General features: G+C 38.7%; 1 protein-coding gene across 6 annotated transcripts in view; it reads left to right on the top strand.

Annotated features, from left to right (window-relative positions):
* The window catches only part of GLRA2 (glycine receptor alpha 2), a 294,664-nt gene that overhangs the window by 68,407 nt on the left and 205,845 nt on the right, over positions 1-20,412 (top strand). For all 6 annotated transcript variants that reach the window (XM_034435027.1, XM_034435018.1, XM_034435011.1 and 3 more), the window contains 2 exons: positions 585-722; positions 14,882-15,096. In XM_034435027.1, coding sequence (XP_034290918.1) covers positions 585-722; positions 14,882-15,096 — 353 coding nt within the window. The remainder of the gene's footprint in view (positions 1-584; positions 723-14,881; positions 15,097-20,412) is intronic.

Raw genomic sequence — 20,412 nt, 5'->3', positions numbered from 1 at the left:
CTAGGGGGAGGGCCTTCTCTGTGGGAGCCCCTGCCCTTTGGAATGAACTGCCCCCAGAAATTCGTAAAATCTCTGATCTCCATTTATTTCCCTGTGCCCTCAAAACCATGTTGTTCCGCCAGGCTGGGCTATCAAGGTAAATATTTTAATTGGTTTTAAATGGGATTTTAAATTTGGGGTTTTATAAATTGGACCTATTATTTAATAATTTTAATTATTTTTAAATTTTGTCTGTCTTTGTGTTTTTAATTAGGCTGTACACCGCCCTGAGTCCTTCGGGAGAAGGGTGGTATAGAAATAAAATTAATAAATAAATAAAATAAATAAGATGTAGAAAATCCTATGCATTTCACTTTAATATATCTTTGCTATGGTCAAATGTTCCCCAAGTTTAAAATATTCCTAATTTATTGATGTTATATTATTTATTGACATCAGTCCATGCATTAACCATAATCTGAATGTATTTATTTATTACTGATGCTTTCTCAGTCAGAAATTAAATAATTTTCTACTGTTGCTATTTGCCTGTTGTAGCAACTCTATGCATTATTATCTAATAACAAATAATTTGTTTGTTATAGTTGGCTATACAATGAATGATCTGATATTTGAATGGATGAGTGATGGTCCAGTACAAGTAGCAGAAGGCTTAACTCTGCCACAGTTTATTTTGAAAGAAGAAAAGGAGCTTGGTTATTGCACAAAGCATTACAATACTGGTAAGTATTATGTTACTGAACAATGATTTCCAAAATTTATGAGCAATATTAGAAATTTATTTAAAAATCCTGGTTATTAAGATTAAAATTAATACACATTACTTACATACTGTAGTTAAATCAATAAAATGGATTGGATTACATTTCTGTTAAAAAGAACTCATTCAAATCATGAGCTAATATATACTTACCAGCAGTCAAGCTGCAAATTAGGTATTGATTTATTTTGCAGTGTTGCATGATACTTAGGCTATTGCATCTTGATGTCTTGATAAATTGCAAATACTGGTATGTAGTCAAGGAAAACATATCCATTGATGACAAGCAACAATCCATCTTTAAAGTCATACCAACCAGTGGTGAAATCTGAATTTGCCACTGGTTCGCTGGCTGTGCATGTGCACTGTGTGCCAAGCACACATGCCAAGCGCATGCTATGTGTGTGTGTGTATGTGTGCTGCGTGCCAAATGTATGCTGCATGTGTGTGCATGCACAGGGCACACCAAATGCACACTGCATGCGTGCGCATGCACAGTACGTGCCAAAAGAAGGCTTGGGAAGGTAAGTAGAGCAGCGAGAGGGGGGATCAGCTGTGCTGCACGATTTAGATTAGCTAGAAAGCATTGCTAGAAAGTTTTTCTGCTTTCTAGCAATTTTAAATTGCGCAGCACAGCTGATCATTGGAAATACCAGTTCGAAGGAACCGGTAGCTTTTTTAAACTACCGGTTTGCTCAAACTGGTAGCTTTTATCACTACCGGTTCACCCAAACCAGTGCGAAGTGGTAGCATTTCACCACTGATACCAACCCTCTTAAGAATTTCCGACCAAAATTTGAAAATGCTAGATTGGAGCCAAGCCATATGAGTTAGCATTGCAATCCCTGAATTAAACTTCCAACAACAACACATTGTATGTAATCAGTTTTTATTCAATATATCCATCATGTCCGGTGTACCAGAAATAACATCAGCATAGCATAGTTGTGAACTCGATGGGTTGGCATTTGGAAAATACAGGTTCTAGTACAGTTACAGCTGTAGAAATTCACTGCCTTAAACTGATATAGTTACTTTCTCCCAGCCCAGCCTACCTTACACAATTGTTGTGGCAAAAACAAAGAGAAGAAAATAGTATGTATGCTGCCTTGAAGTCCTGGCTGAATGGTGGTATATAAATCTAATAAGTTTTATAATAAAAGAAAGTAACTTCATAGCTTTGAAAATAATCCATCAAATCTCATCAATAATTACTTTCAATTTGTTTCCTTTAATTTCTTATAAAAAAACACTAAAATCAAAATATCAATTCATTTTCAAGGTTTCAATAGATATGGAATTTCAAAGGACATGATTCAGATGTGTAACTGGGATATATCCAACCACAAAGAGCCCTGAGGACATGCATTCTCTAGGAAACCCCAGAATCAGAAAGCATCTGATAACTAACTAACTAACTAACTAACTAACTAACTAACCAACCAACCAACCAACCAACCAACCAACCAACCAACCAACTAACTGTATTAAGAGAAATTAGGTTTTATAAATATACATCTTTAGTATAGACCTTGGCATGGGGGCAGGGCACAAGAAAACACTATCTAGGTGTACCCAGATATTTCTATTGTGATTTGAAAACTAGAGAAAAAGTGATAGAGCCAGTGAATACCAATTTATAAATGCAGTTGACAATTGTATCTCCATACCAGGTCAGATAATTATTTACAGTGTTTAGGGATTTCACTAAATAGATCAAGTTGCCGGGAGACATGATGCATCTCCATGGGGCTCTGTGGGATCACTCTGAAATTCAAACTGCAAGGAGGCTCAGATGGACCTAAATCACCTTGGAGGGGTGATAAAGTAAGAGAGCACACTCTGTCGATCTCAGGGAGTCCACAATCTCCCTGATTAATCTGGAGAAGGATCTCAATCTGGCAGGAAGAAAAAGACAGGCATTGCATGCCTGACCAAAGCTGTGACAGCTGACCAATGAAGAAAACATGAAAGACTGAGGAACAGTGTGAATGATCTGGGTGAGAGATTTCTAACTTCTAACTTCGATTGAGAAACAAGCCCCCTGGAAATTAGCCTGGGTGAAAGTGGGACCCAAAAAGGAGAAGTGGAATTGTTTTCCCTCCACCTCCCAAGAAAAGCAGCGAGCAAGCCTGAGAGCCATTTTTAAAACTGGAAAGAAAGATAAGAGAACTTTTTAAAGAGCGAAAGTACTTTAAAACTAGGAAGCTGGATTGGGGACCTCAAATATAAGATTGACTAACTTGGAAGCTTTTGGGGACTATATAATTTGGATTTAGAGAACCTTTTTTGAAAAACCTTGACTGGATAATTCAATATAAAATAAAAAGGAAGAGAAGGGAGAGAAGCAGAGCAACAGTGACACTACAGGCAGAAGGAAATGTTGAGAGGTGCAAGTGAGAAGGAAAGGAAACATAACTTAAGAGGCTGAAGAAGATAAAGACTGGCTGTTAAAACAAATAAGACCTACACCAATAAACTGTTCATGTTAGATAGCTGAGACAGAGAGTGGAACACTGAGACTTTTTAAAAACAGAGCAGCTCTTAGAACTTAAGCAGAATCTAAACAGATAAAGCAAAAAGAAGCTGAAAACAGCAAAATATTTTCCTTTTATTTTATTTTCTGCTCTGTAAACTCTCCCTTTGAAGATACAAGATAGTTGATGGTTGAATTATGGGGCTTGGTAGGCCTATGTGGATTATAAATTTAATAAGAGAAGAGGAGAATACTTTTTGAAGAATGAAGGGGCTAACAGTCTAATAACTCTTGGATTATAATTTATATTTTCACTTTCCTCTTGGATTATAATTAACAGTTTCACTTCTTTTTTGTGGATTATAATTATGCTCCTCTGAGATTACAATTAAAAAAATAAAATAAATAAAATAAAAACAATGGCCCTTTTTGGAGATTGAAGATAAGAAGAAGGAAGAAGGAAACGGGATACTGTAATATTGAATACAATATTTAGACTCCTGAATAACTTTGTAAAAGGGGAAATTGGAAAGAGATAGTGAAGTTGGCGGTCAATATTGGGGCTGTTGGGGTATTGTAGTTATTATTTTCAATAATTGGTTTAAAACTATTAAAGCATTTCAAAATGAAGAAAACTACATCTGCACCATCCTCAGCATCCTCAGCATCAGCATCTAGTCCAGCACATCAAAGGTCATTGGACATTAAGAGAAAACAAATGCGATGCAGGCAGAGATGAAAGTGTTGATTCAAGCCATGCATAAAGATATTAAGGAAAGAATAGGAAAAGTAGAGAACAAAATAGAGAATCTTCAACAAATAATGACTAAAAATAAACAACACATTCAGAAAGTAGAAGAGAAAGCTGAACAAACAGAAAAGAGTGGAAGAGGTTGATTACAGACTTTTAAAGAGCGAGAGATGATCCTTTAAAATACAAAGGGAAAGAAATATTAGTCCTAAAACAGATCCCCAGAAGAGTAAGAGATATAAGAAAGGAATATCAATTTCTAACAAGACAGCTCATTAAGCATGGAGTAAATTTTAAATTGCTGATACCGGAGGGAATAATCGTGACCTGGATAGAGCAAAGACATAGACTGGATTCCATAGAAAAAGGCAGAACAATGTTATGATCATTATTTTGGATTACAAGAGGAAAAGAGAGTAGGAGAGGAAAAAGAGGATAGACAACAAGAGGAAACCAGAGGAGAGAGATATATACAACAAAAAGAAGATGAAAGAGAGGTAGAGGAAATAGCAAATAGAGAAGGATCAAAGGCAAAAGAACAGAGAGGGACCAGAGCGACTAGAACAACAAAACCAATCTATAAATAAAACCATAGAAGAAGAAATAAAATTACTGTCAATTAACATAAATGGACTAAATTCTTCTATAAAAAGTAAAAGGATTTTTAGTAAACTAGAAAAATTAAAGTTGGATATAATTTGCCTGCAAGAGGTTCATATTAAAAAAACAACACAATAAACTATTGGAATATCCCAAAATTGGGAAACTATACACCTCTTTATCACAACATAAGAAGAGAGGAGTAGCCCTTTACATAAAAGAAACAATAAATGTTAAGCAAATTTTTACAGATGAAGAAGGGAGGATTTTATAATAGAATAGAATAGAATAACAGAGTTGGAAGGGACCTTGGAGGTCTTCTAGTCCAACCTCCTGCCCAGGCAGGAAACCCTACACCACTTCAGACAAATGATTATCCAACCTCTTCTTAAAAATTTCCAGTGTTGGAGCATTCACAACTTCTGCAGGCAAGTTGTTCCACTTCTTAATTGTTCCAACTGTCAGGAAATTTCTCCTTAGTTCTAAATTGCTTCTCTCCTTGATTAGTTTCCACCCATTGCTTCTTGTTCTACCCTCAGGTGCTTTGAAGAATAGTTTGACTCCCTCTTCTTTGTGGCAACCCCTGAGATATTGGAACACTGCTATCATGTCTCCCCTAGTCCTTCTCTTCATTAAACTAGACATACCCAGTTCCTGCAACCGTTCTTCATATGTTGTAGCCTCCAGTCCCCTAATCATCCTTGTTGCTCTTCTCTGCACTCTTTCTAGAGTCTTAACATCTTTTTTACCTCGTGGCGACCAAAACTGAATGCAATATTCCAAGTGTGGCCTTACCAAGGCATTATAAAGTGGTATTAACACATCACATGATCTTGATTCTATCCCTCTGTTTATGCAGCCCAGAACTATGTTGGCTTTTTTGGCAGCTGCTGCATACTGCTGGCTCATATCTAAATGGTTGTCCACTAGGACTCCAAGATCCCTCTCACAGTTACTACTGTTGAGCAAGGTACCACATATACAGTACCTGTGCATTTTGTTTTTCTTCCCTAAATGTAGAACCTTGCTTTTTTCACTGTTGAATTTCATTTTGTTCACTTTGCCCAATGTTCAAGTCTGTCAAGATCCTTCTGTATCTTAAGCCTATCTTCTGGAGTGTTGGCTATTCCTGCCAGCTTGGTGTCATCTGCAAATTTGATGAGTTCCCCATCTATCCCCTCATCCAAGTCATTGATGAAGATGTTGAAGAGCACTGGGCCTAAAACAGAGCCCTGGGGTATTCCACTGCATACTTCCCTCCATGTAGATGCAGTTCCCTTGAGGACTACACATTGAGTGCGATCGGTTAGCCAGTTATGAATCCATCTGGTGGTGATGCTGTCTAACCCACATTTTTCTACTTTATCTAGTAGTAGGTTATGGTCTACTTTATCAAATGCTTTACTGAAGTCCAAGTAAATGATATCAACAGCATTCCTCTGGTCCATTAATTTTGTCACTTTGTCAAAAAAATGCAATAAGATTAGTCTGGCATGATCTGTTTTTGACAAACCCATGTTGGCTTTTGGTTATTACTTGGTTTGCTTCTAGGTATTCAATTATTCGTTGTTTGATTATCTTTTCCAGAATCTTCCCTGGTATTGAAGTCAGGCTGATAGGTCTGTAGTTTCCTGGATCTATTTTTCCCCCCTTTTTTGAAGATGGGAACTACATCAGCTCTGGCAATTCCCCTGTCCTCCAGGATCTTTGAAAGATATAGTTCAGTGGTTCTGAGATCTTGTCTGCCAGTTCCTTCAGAACCTTGGGGTGTAATCCATCTGGTCCTGGTGATTTGAACTCATCTAGGGTAGACAGGTGTTCACTTACCATTTTCTTCCCTATTTTAACTTGTGTTCCTAATCTGTTTTTTGTGGTGCTGTTTTTGATAGGTTGGACTGTTTTTTCCTTTTGTGTAAAGACAGATGCAAAAAATGAGTTAAGTAGTTCTGCTTTCTCCCTGTTGCTTGTCACCTTCTTGCCACTTTCTCCCAGCAATGGGCCAATTGTTTCCTTGACTTTTTTCTTGTTTTTAATATGTTGGAAGAAGCTTTTTTTGTTATTTTTTACTTTAGTCGCAAGCCTTTGCTCATTGTGAGCCTTAGCTTTCCACACTTCATCTTTACAGGCTTGGGCTATTTGCTGATATTCTGCCTTAGTTATTTGCCCCTCTTTCCACTTTTTATACTTGTCCTTTTTGTCTTTCAATTTGTTAGAGAGTTCTTTTTGCAGCCATGCTGGTTTCTTTTAAGACTATTATTTTTCGTCTTCATTGGTATTGTGGGCTTTTATAATCTCACTTTTCAAAATTTCCCAAGCTTCTTGAGTTGTTTTCCCCTTGAGGATTCTCATCTATGGAATCCTTCTCAAGCTCTCTCTAAGTTTATTGAAATTAGCTCTCTTAAAGTCCAAGACTCTAGTTTGACTTTGTACTACTACTTGTGTTTGCATAATGTTGAATTTCAATATTGCATTATCACTTGCCCCCAAGGTTCCTGTAGCTTCAACACATTTTGATGGTGGAGATAACAATGAATTACAAACAGATACTCTTGGTAGCAATTTATGCACCAAACAGCAATCAAGAGGACTTTTATGGTAAACTTCATAAGAAAATAATAGAATTGGAGTATGAAAATATATGTGTAGTAGGAGACTTTAATGCAATTGTAGATGCGGAATTGGATTATAAAACTAGGAAAGTAAATAAAAAAGCTAGGAAAACACTTCCAAAGGCTTTCTTTAAAATGACGGAAGAGCTAGGTATTCAAGATGTATGACGAGAGATACATCCTAAGGAAAATCAATATTCATTCTATTCAAATAGGAATATGTCTTGGTCAAGAATAGATATGATATGGATCTAAGCTGAACTAAAATCTAATGTACAAGAAATAAACATAGAAGCAAGTAACTGGGCAGACCACAATCAAATAAAAGTTAAATGGAAAGGATAAAAAAGAAAATTAAGATTAAGAAAATCTTAATATTAAATTAAGATTTAATATTGAACCAATTAATATTAAAAAACAAAGAATTTATTCAGTTCATGGAAAAAGAACTAGACTTTTTCTTTAACGAGAATAGAAAAGAAGAGACATCATTACAAAATGTATTGGATACAGCTAAGGCATATATTAGAAGTTTAGCTATAACTTATATGGGAAAGAAAAACAAGATGAAGAAACAAAACCAAAAGATATTAGAAGAAGAATATAAGGGGCTAGAGATAGAACTACAAAAGAAACCACAAAAAAAGAATCTAAAAAACTAAATGGAATTAATAGAATATGTTGAATTTAATAGATAAAGAATTAGCACAAAAAATTAAAAACACTGAACAAAATTTCTTTGAAAACGCAAACAAACTAGGAAGATGGCTGACATACGAATTCAAAAAGGAGAAAGAAAAAAAAACCTGATACACCAATTAATGTATGAGGAAGGAAACCTTCACCATCAAAATGATGATAAAAAGAAAGTGATCCAAAATTAGTAGGAAAAATTATATGATCAAGAGACAGTTTCAGAAGATAAAATAAAACAATACCTAGAAAAAGAGGGGCTACCTAAAATACCTGAAACAGTGAAAGCTATGTTAAATGAACATATAACTATGATGGAATTAAAAGAAGCAATGAAGAGACAAAAGAATGGCAAAACACTGGGCCCAGATGGTCTACCAGCAGAACTCTATAAAGACTTACAAAATATTCTAAGTATACCAATGCTGGAAGTGTTCAATGAAGTATTGCTAGAAGCGAAAGTACCAAATTCATGGACAGAAGCATATATCACTCTCATACCGAAAGAAGACTCAGATTTACAACAGATAAAAAATTACAGACCAATATCCTTATTGAATGCTGACTATAAAATATATGCCTCAATAATAGTAGAAAGACTAAAAAGGTTCTTAAACAGGGCTGAAATCCTGTAGGTTCTGACAGGTTCTGGAGAACCGGTAGAGGAAATTTTGAGCAGTCCAAAGAACCAGCAGCAGAAATTTTGAGTATTCAGAGAACCGGCAAATACCACCTCTGGCTGGCCCCAGAGTGGGGTGGGAATGGATATTTTGCAATATCCTTCCCCAAGGACTGGGGAGGGAATGGAGGTTTTGCAGTATCCTTCCCCTGGACTGGGGTGGGAATGGAGATTTTGCAGTATCCTTCCCCTGCCATGCCCACCAAGCCACGCCCACAGAACCGGTAGTAAAAAAAAATTGGATTTCACCACTGTTCTTAAATCAATTTATAAATTCAGATTAAAATGGCTTTTTTACCTAAGAGACAAAAAAAAGACAATATGAGAATAATTTTAAATACACTGGAGTACTATGAGGAACATCCAAGGAAGCAAATGGCATTGATTTTTCTAGACACACAGAAAGCATTTGATAATGTGAACTGGCAATTTATGCTATCACAATTAAAAGATATGGATTTTGGGGAGAGATTTATTAATATGATTAAGGCAATATATTATAAGCAAATAGCAAAGGTGATGGTAAATGGAGATACGACAGAGGAGGTTAACATTTAAAAAGGTACAAGACAAGGATGCCCCTTGTCTCCACTATTATTCATATTGACACTGGAAGTATTAAACAGAAATATTAGACAAGACCTAGAAATAAAAGGTATGGAAATTAAAAAGGAAAAATATAAGCTACAAGCATTTGCAGATGATTTAGTCTTCATTCTGGAAGATCCACAAGAATCAGGGCCTATATTAATAAAAAAAAAATATAGAGGAAAATGGCGAAGTGGCAGGATTGAAAATAAATAAAGAGAAAACTAAGGTATTAGTTAAAAATCTTACAGACATGCAGAAAAAAGAGTTAATGAAGAGAATAGACACCCAGATTACTAAGTAAAATACTTAGGGGTTCATTTGACAGCAAGATGTGTAACTATTAAGGAAGATAATTACTATAAACTGATGCAACAAATTAAAGCAGATTTGGAGAAATGGAAAAATCTGCAATTATCATTGATAGGAAGAATAGCTACAATAAAAATGAATATATTACCGAGACTACTACACCTATTTCAAACAATTCTGATAAAATTGAAAAAAAAAATACTTTGAGGAACTCAATAAAGTAATCTCTCTCTATATAAAAAGGACTATATGTATGTATGTATATTCCAGCATAACTCTGAAATGCCTAGAGCAATTTCAACCAAACTTGGTACACAGATGTATTAAACAAATACTGGGGGGGGGGGGAGAGACATCCCTGGGGTGTGTGTGTGTGTGTTTGTGTCTGCCAGCATAACTCTGGAATGCCTGGCCATTAAGGAGAGTGAGTGCGGCGTCCTAGAACAGCAATTGTTTGTGATGTCAGTTCCTTCACAGCTTCCTCTGAAAAGCCAGCCATGACATTCACCCTCCAGTAGACCAATGGGGAAGCGCCTGATGGATTTGGGGCAAAGTGCCAGGATTGTAGACAGGGTGGGAAAGAGGACCACATGGGAGGGGGAAGGGAGAGGGCAGAGATGATGGGCATGGGAGTAGGGGGAAGGAAGGTCCCTCCCAATAGCTCCCTGTCAAACAAATGCTTCGGCATCTATAAATACCTAGGCAAAGATATAGTCTGTTGTGCCTTAAAATGGCTTCTACCAGCATAACTCAAGCAATTCCAACCAAACTTAGTACACAGATGACTTACTTCCTGGAAAGAAATACTGTGGGGGTAAGACACCCCTAACAGCCCTTGTGGTGTGTGTTCTGTTAAGATACAGCCTTTTGTGCCTTAAAATGGCTTCTACTGCACTGCCTTAAAATGGTTTCTACTGTACAGCACAGTGGAGTTGCCATGGTAATGGCGTACTCTCCCAGCCCCGCCACAGCCAGCCAGGGGTTGTGAGAGGAGGAGGGGGGAGGAGGAGGGTCGCTGCATTGTAGTGGGCTCCAGGAGGAGGAAGGGACCCCATCTCCCCCATTGTGAAGTGTGCTAAAGTTCACTGTGCTGTGCAAGGCACTATGAAAGTGCCTCATGGCCTGCCCGATGCCTCATATTAGAATCAGAGAGGGGGAGAGAGAGATACAGATACATACACAGAGAGAGAGAGACAGAGGGGGAAGAGAGAGAGATACAGATAGAGGGGGGAGAGAGGGGGAGAGAGATATACAGAGGGGAGAGAGAGATATACAGATAGAGGGGGGAGATAGGGGAGAGAGAGAGAAACACACAAAGCGAGATACAAAGGGGGAATATAGAGAGGGAGAGAGATATATACAAAGAGAGAGGGGGGAGAGGGAGGAGAGAGACTGACACAGAGAGATACAGAGAGAGGGGGGAGAGAGAGATGGGGAGAGGCAGGCACACAGAGAGATACAGAAAGGGGGAGAGAGGGACACACACACACACACACACACACACACACAGAGGGGGGAGATACAGAGGAGGAGGAGAGAGAAGAGAGAGATACACACAGAGAGGGGGAGCCAGGCAATGCCGGGTTATCAACTAGTTAAGATATATTTGGCAAGGGAAAAAAGCAAGAATAAGCTTTAAAATGTTGCAGGATTCAAGAAAGAGAGGAGGCTTTGGGCTACCGAATTGGGAATTGTATTATCAGGCTGTGGTACTCACATGGGTGAAAGAATGGATTGTATTGAGGCATACAAGACTATTGACTTTGGAGGGGCATGATTTGCAATTGGGCTGGCATGCCTTCTTGTGGTATGGGAAAAATAAGATACATGATTACTTTCAAAGATATTATATTAGGAATGCATTATTGTTAGTGTGGGAGAAAATTAGAGAACAACATTACTTGAGGATACCAGTTTGGCTTTCAACAATGGAAGCACTAATTCACCCAAATGTTACTAACCTTTCTGTCCCCTCCCACGAGTGGCTTTGCAGAAACTCAAATAGCCCGGCAGTAACAAACGCAGGCTAGAGAGATTAAAACTGGCTCTTTAATAAACAGTTCTCTTTCAAAAGTATATCAGTTCAGTAGTTACCGGCAATGTTCCAAAGGTACCGTATTTTCCGGCATATAAAACAACTTTTTAACACATGAAAATCTTCTCAAAAGTGGGGGGTCATCTTATATACTGGGTGTCATTCTCCTGTAACCAGGCAGACCAGCCCGAAAGGCTCTGACGAGTCTTAAATGGCTCTGACGATCCAAGCCCTGATGATCTGCTAATCAGGCAACTCAGCTGGGATCGCCAGAGCCACGGAGAAGGGAAAAACTTTTCTCCTTTCACATGGCTCTGACGATCCAAGTTCTGACGATCTGCTAATCAGGCAACTCAGCTGGGATCGCCAGAGCCATGGAGAAGGAAAAAAGTTTTCCCCCTCCAGCTTGCTTACCTTAGCTGCTTGCCTTGCTTCACTTGCCTTGCTTCGCTTGCCTGAATCCATTCCATCAGCAAGCAACTCCCTGCCTGCAATCAAGCAGGCAGGGAGTTGTGGACTTCAACTCCCAGAATTCCTCAGCCAGCAAAACAAAGCTGGCTGAGGAATTCTGGGAGTTGAAGTCTACAAGTCTTAAAGTTGCCAAGGTTGGAGACCCCTGTTCTATTGGGTAAGTTTTTTTCCCCTTTGGGATCTTTAAAAAAAATAGTTAATTGGGGTTTTTTTTAGTTGTTCTTTTTTAGACCTAGCCATTTAAAGTTTAGGAAGTTTAGCTTTCATATAAAAATAAAAATAAAATAAAATAAAATAATATTTGTGCAGCTTTCTGAGATTTAGTATGTTTTTGTAGTGTTTCACTCTAACTACACAAACACACAAAATCTCACAAAGCTGTATGTGGAATTTTGTGTGTGTAAAGTGTGAAAGTTGTTTTTTTGGGCTTTTTGTGGCTGTGTGAGGTTCCTGCTTGTTGCAGGGCCATTTTGGGTCTAGCACAGCTGCTTTTACATTGTGGGTGAGCCAGTTGATGTTTTTTAATTTTTATTTGGTGTGCGTTGGAAGAGGGGTAGTCTTATACGGCGAGTATAGCCCAAACCCTATATTTTAACAGGAAAATTCAGGGGTCGTCTTATATGCGCAGTCGTCTTATACGCCAGAAAATACGGTATATCAGTTCAGTAATTACTGGGCAATGTTCCAGAGGTCTTGGCAGATGGACAGCAGGCTAATGCAGGAATTCAGGCTCCTTTTCAAAACTCAAAACTAGCAGTTCTAAACTGCACTGCCTCCAAAACACCAACAAATTGTTCACCATGCCTTTCTGGCCCAGCCACACCTCTTTTATACTTTGTAGGGTGTGGCCCTATGTCTCCAGACCACACCTCTTGGGACGTGGCAATAGCTGTTCTCTACGTGTCCTACGTCTCTCTCTTGCATCCAATAGGGGCTCCCTCTCCTCATTACCAGCCTCTGTTTCCTCCTCAATTTGGCTGGGGTCCAGAAGCACGTCAGCAACTGTCAGTTCTTGCTGACTCACCAGTGAAGACGGCCCCTCTGGCACATAGCTCGTGCCAGCTTCCTTCATATCATCCTCTGACTTAGCATGCGAAGATAAATCAGCCTCCGGGGCCGGAGTCACAACACTAGCATGGAAAATATTGTTAGATACAAAGATATTTTGAATGAAAAGGGGGAACTCAAAACTAAACAAGAATTGAGCAATCAAGGGATTGATATGGCATGGTACTCACAAGTGCGGATACATTTTAGATATGAGAAAGATGTTAAATTATATGGTTTTTATAATGAATTAACAGAACTAGACAAGATATTAACAGGGACAGAAGGAAAATTGATAAAGAAAATATACAGCTATTTATTAGACATGAAATTGGAAGAACAACAAGTAAAGGAGATAATGATAGTATGGGCAAAAAACTTTGGTTATACAATAGAGTTAGACAAAGGGTAGAAACTGTGGGATAGGAACTGTAAATTAACAATGTCAACTGCATACAAAGAAAACCTGTATAAGATGTTTTATAGATGGTATTTTGTGCCACTGAGGTTGGTAAAAATGTTTAAAGATAAGTCGGATAAATGCTGGAAGTGCCACCAGATACCTGGGTCATATTATCATATGTGGTGGACATGTTCAAAATCAAAAAAATATTGGACAAAAATACATATGTGGCTGGAAAAAATGATAAAGCAGTATATTGATTTAAAGCCAGAAATATTCTTGTTGGGGATTTTACCCAAAAAATATAGTAAGGGGAATGCGTATTTAATTATCTATATATTAACTGCAGCTAGAATTGTATTTGCACAAAATTGGAAAAGTGAAGAAATCCACAGATGAGAATGTGATCAGAAAATATTAGAATGTGCAGAAATGAATAGGCCAACACTAGCAATTAAGGAGAAAGAACAAACTGAATACTATATGACATAGGACCAGGAGTGGGTTTTACTTACCTTTGCTACCAGTTCGCTTGCCCTGTCTGCGCATGCACAGAAGCTTCTGCGCATGTGCAGATTGTATTTGATGATGTCTGGGCAGGTGGGCTGAGTCTCCCGTTGCTGCTGTTACTGGTTTGCCCAAACTGGGGCGAACCGGTAGCAACCCACCACTGCATGGGACTTATTTTATCAATAGTTAGATAACGAAAATGGAAGTTAGAAACAGGGAAACAAAAGAAAAGAATGAGTGAAATAAAGAAGATATGTTAAGAGAGAGAAGTAAATATTATGATTATTATGTTTAATATTATCATTTTAATATTATAGAATTAATGTTAATGTAATGAATATGGCTGTAAATCTTGATTATCATTTTACAAAGATATTTGTACCCGGATGACACACTGTTTAATTGAAGATGGAATTATTATATTAAAAAATAAAAAAATTATATTATATATATAAAGCTAAATAGATCCAATTGCCAAAGTCATTTAGTTATTTAGATTTTTTAAAAAACAGCTGGTCCCTTATATCAAGTCCCACTGTCAACAAATGCTCTCATCAAACTCTTTGAGGTATGAATCTTCAAATGCACTGTTTTGTTTATTATTTTGTTTAAAAAGTATAAAGTTGTATTAAGTTTTAAAGCCCTCATTTTCAAAACATTAAACAATACTCAATGAGAGATCAGTAAATTGAATCAATTGTTTCAATTGCAGTGATCTTTGTGTAAAGTGATATACAACTCTCAAGTGAGTAACTTGGGGTTGATTCCTTCAGGGTAGAATGTCAGCCAAGATATAACTTGTATTAGTACTGAAGGAACAATGCCCATCCAATTGAATAAGATCCGACATTTCACTGTCCATGTGCCTAAGGCAGTTAATTTATGCTCATGATATAATAGGATTAAAATGTACAAAAATGATTTATAAAAGCAATTTCATGTTCTAGGAAAATTTACATGCATTGAAGTAAAGTTTCATTTGGAGCGTCAGATGGGATATTATTTAATCCAGATGTACATTCCTAGCCTGCTGATCGTCATTTTGTCCTGGGTATCTTTCTGGATCAACATGGATGCTGCTCCAGCCAGAGTTGCACTGGGCATAACTACAGTCCTGACAATGACCACTCAGAGTTCAGGCTCCAGAGCCTCTCTTCCAAAAGTAAGCACTTTCCACTTAATTCAGAACAAACAAACAAACTAAATAGAGATTATTCCTATAATCTTTTGTGTTATGTCCCTTTTTTTTTCATGCATTGAAATTATCAGAAATGTTCTTAATAAAATTGTGAAGCTTTTATTTCATGTGCATACAAGCAAGTGAGATTTATTATACAGTATATGGTTGAAAGGTAAAATTAAGATATAGGGTATTATGTGAAATAAGTTTCTCTTTATTTGCATTATGGATGGAAGTTGGTTACACAACCTTTTTTCTAAGTTGAAAGCTGTACTCAACTTTTGAACATCTGACTAAATAAAAAGTAGGTAGAGAAAAGACAAAAAAGTACCGTATCTTTCAGAGTATAAGACGCACCGGAGTATAAGACGCAGCTTAGTTTTTGGGGAGGAAAATAGAGAGGAAAAAAAATTTGCCTACCAGGTATTCCTCCTTAGTCTGGTCAGCTTCAGCACATTAGTTTGCTGGTTTTTTATCCCCTGCTTGAGGATAAAAAACAGCTTATAAGGCACAACTGAGAAGAAGCAGCAATGAGAAAAGCAGGCAAAGCATGGGGAGATCGCTTCACTCGGCTAGCGCCTAGTTAGGGCTGAAAAAAAGCTTCTAAAGAACAGCTGAGAGTCAGAGCAAAGCACGGAGATCGCTTCACTCACTAGCGCCTTGTTTTTTTTTTATTAAACTATCTTTTAATTTTATTAAGAATTAGACAACCATTTTATCCCCACACAACCTTCAACCCCCGCTTCCCCACCCCCACCCCCGACTTCCCAGAGCAAAAACAGGGTATAGCATTAAACAAACATAAGCTAAAATATACTAACTTACTATAAGATTCACAACCCCCTCACACTCTTTAACTCCTCTTTTAAAAATTGTTCATCAGCCTCCCCTTTTAGAATTCTAATTTAAACATTATAAAACTTTCTTTAAAGCATATCTTTTAAGAAGAAAAAAAATATTATTTTATATCCATTCAATTTTAAATTAACCATTTTAATACTTCAGTAAGTTTTTTTTTAAAAAAAAACACTTCAATAGAATATTCTTCACAATATAACCTTAAAAATACTATTAATCCATTGAGTTCCTGTGCTCTGGTCAAACCCCCTTTCCAGAATCCTTTGGGACTAGCAAATAGCCTGGGGTGACTAGGAAAGGCAGGGAGGGAACAGGATCCAGCTGTGATTGGGAGAAGGATCCTCTCACTCACACACAGGCATAAACATATTTCCATCACTCTCCTGGGCTTTAAAAGTTAAAATTTAGAGGTAATCACCTCCTTTCCAAGCAGCTGTAGGGCTCAAGACTCAAAACTCCCTTTACTTCCCTTGCTCCAAATGGGCAAACTCTGGGAAATCCACCCATAGATATAAGGGGTCTGCTGCCAAACAAGGTGGAGGCTTATCTGGCCAGGTCCATTGGTCAGGTTAGCTTGGAGTTCCATCTGGATTGCCAAATTGTCGGAAGAAAAATCAGGTTGGTCTCAAGCTGGGAGAAATAAAATGGACACTGAAATAAAATGGAGGCAGGCTGCAGAAAGAAGGTCTCCATTTATTTGGTAGCCAGAAATTTCAGTGATAGAATCATGTTTCTGGGGTGGCTGACAAAATGGAGTTGAGAGAAGGTGGCTTTTTATACATTCTTTGAGGCTTTTGTGATTGGTATGCCTGTTCCTGTGCAAGAATATGTCATTCAATATTTTAATGCCTTTTGCCAGATTCCTATGGGGTCATGGCTGGTTTTATAGGCAATAGGGGAAATGCAGATCCTTAGGTGTTTTGTTTGTCTGAGCTAATCTTGTCAGCTTCGGCTCCTTGCCTATTGTGTTGCTTGTTTGGAGTCTCTTTGCTTATGAATAGGGTGGCCCAGCTTTCTGAATGGATACAAAATATCCATTCCTAAAGACTAACCTCTTCAGTTTTCTGCTTAAGGCTGTTTTCCTACAGCAGGAAGACTGGAGCTGCTTTCTACCTTTAAGAAGATGTCTCGCCTCTTCCCCTTCAGGGAAATATTCTATTCTGCCTCTCTTTTAATATTAAGAATAAATAATATTTTATTCTGGGGAGGGTGGGGCCTTCCAACACCAATAAGTTTAAAGTATTATTTGTTGTATAGGACATAAACTGAGTTCTAGTGAGGTTTCTGGTATTAAGGTAAAAATATTTTCCTATTCTTTAGACAAACTGAGGAAGTTCCATTCTTTATTCCATTCCAGTGCTTTAAAATTTGCATATAAGATTGATATATAAAAATATCAGATACATTTATATATTTATAAAAATTGATTATGGAGTTTTTAGTCTTAGAAAAATTAATAATCTGTTTTCGGAGCCATTGAATTAGGTGGTATACAAGTTAAATTCAGTGGTGAAATCTAAAATTTGTTACTACCGGTTCTGTGGGCGTGGCTTGGTGTGTGTGGAGGGGTAATGTGACTGGGTGGGCGTGGCCAATTTTTTTTTTACTTTTAAAACCATTTTTTCTACAACTTCAGCGAAGAGGTTGTAAAAAACTGTTTTCAAAAGGCTCTGATGATCCCAGCTGAGTTGCCTGATCGGCAGAGGCTTTTTTTCTTTTAAATACCTCTGACGATCAGGCAACTCAGCTTGGATCGTCAGAGGCTTTTAAAAGAAAAAAAGCCTCTGGTGATCAGGCAACTCAGCTTGGATCATCAGAGGCATTTCAAAGAAAAAAACTCAACCCAGGCTGAGTTGCCTGATCAGCAGAGGCTTTTTTCCTTTAAAAAGCCTTTGATGATCCCAGCTGAGCTGCATGATCATCAGAGGCTTTTTTTTAACTTTTAAAAGCATTTTTTCAGCCAAAGAGGTTGTAGAAAAATGCTTTTAAAAGTAAAAAAAAAGCCTCTGGTGATTGTGCGGCTCAGCTGGGCATGGGGGGGGGCAGGGATTTTAGCGACTGGTTCTCCGAACCACCTGCCTCAATTGCTACCAGATTGGGCGATCCGGTCCAAACCGGGAGCATTTCACCCCTGGTTAAATTAGTAGTAGTAGTAGTAGTAGTAGTAGTAGTAGTAGTAGTAGTAGTTGTGTCAGTGTTCCAAAAAAACCCAACTCCAATTAAAAACTCTGAGGCAAGCATTTTCTCAAAGTTCCATTTATTAGAGTAGGTATACTGGCACATCTGGGAAAACCTGAATCTGAGAGTTCCAGGTTTTCCTTCAGTAAATCCAGTGGTGGGATTCTGGGGGTTCTAGGGGGTTTGGCCGAACCCTTTGTTAAATTGCTGGCTCGCCCCGCCCCTTGCCCCGCCCCTCCGCACTACTATTTATTCCCAATAAATGGGGCGAGCGAGCCAGCAATTTAACAAACGGTTCGGTGTTTTTTTCTAATTTATTGACCCCGCAGCACACCAAACCGTTTGTTAAATTGCTGGCTCACCCGCCCCTCGCCCCGCCCCACCTCCCACCCACGCAGCGCCAGCCTACCCTAGCCAGGGGTAGGCAATTGTGGCTCTTTTACAACCTGTCTACTTCAACTTCCAGAATTCCTGAGACAGCTTGGCTGTCTCAGGAATTCTGGGAGTTGAAGTCCACAAGTTGTAAAAGAGCCACAATTGCCCACCCCTTCCCTAGCCTGAGTTCCGCTGCCTGGGATCCACGTGGGCTGCCACGTGGTTCCCCACCGGCTCCGGACGCAAGAGAGCAGGGTAGAGAAAGCAGCTTGCTGCTTGCCTGGGAGAGAAAAACTTCCAGAGCATTAAACAAAGGTAAAAGGGAAGCAGGGGGAGGTGGGGAGAGAAGGAGAGAAAGAGGCTTTAATTTGCTTCACATCGGAGGCTGGAGGCTTTTTTATTTATTTATTTATTTTTAATTTGATTTATATGCTGCCCTTCTCCGGAGACTCAGGGCAGCTTACAGTGCGTTAAGCAATAGCCTTCATACTTTTGTATATTTATACAAAGTCAGCTTATTGCCCCCACAAACTGGGTCCTCATTTAACCTACCTTAGAAAGGATGGAAGGCTGAGTCAACCTTGAGCCTTGGAGAGATTCGAACCAGCAGTAAATTGCAGGCAGCTGTGTTAATAACAGGGTGCTTTAAACCACTGTAGTACCAAGGCTCTTTTTGTTTCGCTGTGTCCCTCTTTCATGCACAAAAAAAAAAAAAAAAAGCCCGATCTGATCTGGAGCCGAATGTCATTAGAAGCAATGCTGTCAGCTTGGAGCATTTCATTTCAGTCTTCCAACTGGGCAATGAATTGAACCTCCTCCCCTAAAACAGATGCAATGTGGGTTGTTTGTTTGTTTTAGCAACGTGGATTGTTTTCCTAGGGCAGGGGTCTCCAACCTTGGCAACTTTAAGATTTGTGGACTTCAACTCCCAGAGTTCCTCAGCCAGCTTTGTTTTGCTTTGTTTTGCTGGCTGAGGATTTCTGGGAGTTGAAGTCCACAAGTTTAAAAGTTGCCAGGATTGGGGACCTCTGCCCTAGACCATTTTAGGAGCAAAGTAGTGGGTTTTGCTGGCATTTAAGGAGGAAAGGAGGGAGGAAGAGAGAGAGAGAAAAAGAAAGAAAAAAAGAAAGGAAGGAAGGAAGAAAGGAAGGAAGGGAGAGAGAAAGAAAGAAAGAGAAAGAAAGAAGAGAAAGGCAGGAAGGAAGGACCACAAACCATGGCACTAGACGTGGTTTCAGAAGATGCTTTGAAACAGGATAGCAATCTAGGGCTGGAAGGGACCTTGGAGGCCATCTAGTCCAACCCCCTGCTCCAGCAGGAAACCTTATATCGTCTAGATTGTTTTGGTGCCTCCAACAGAGAGGAAAATTGCCAGAAAGGAAAAGGAGTTTACTAGGACAAGGCTGCCATGCGGAGGAAGGCAGAGATAGTCCTTGACTTATGACCATAATTGAGCACAAAATTAGAGTTTAGAGACAGGAAACCTTCCAAGGTTTCTGGTGGGGGGAGGTTTGAGCTGTGGAATATCTCACTGCCACACATGTGTGTCCCCCCCCCTCGCCCTTTTTTGCCTTGAAAAGGCAGAAGCTTGAAGAGGTTGCAGAAAAAAAAATGCTCTTAGAAGCTTCTGAGGATCAGGCAACTCAGCTTAGATTGTCAGAGGTTTTTAAAGGGATTTTTTTGAAGAGGTTGTAGGGAAAAAAATGGCCTTAAAAGCTTCTGGCGATCCCAGCAGATTTGTGTGATCGTCAGAAGCTTCTAAAAGCATATTTTCCTGCAACCTCAGCCGAGGAGGTTGTAGGAAAAAAAATCCCTTTAAAAGCTTCTGGCGATCCCAGCAGATTTGCCTGATTGTCAGAAGCTTCTAAAAGCATTGTTTTCTGCAAC

This window comes from Pantherophis guttatus, chromosome 5 (assembly GCF_059756535.1).
Source record: "Pantherophis guttatus breed Tessera chromosome 5, ASM5975653v1, whole genome shotgun sequence".
NCBI lineage: Eukaryota > Metazoa > Chordata > Lepidosauria > Squamata > Colubridae > Pantherophis > Pantherophis guttatus.
Note: the sequence above shows the minus strand (reverse complement) of the source record. Positions and strands in the feature narration are given on the sequence as shown.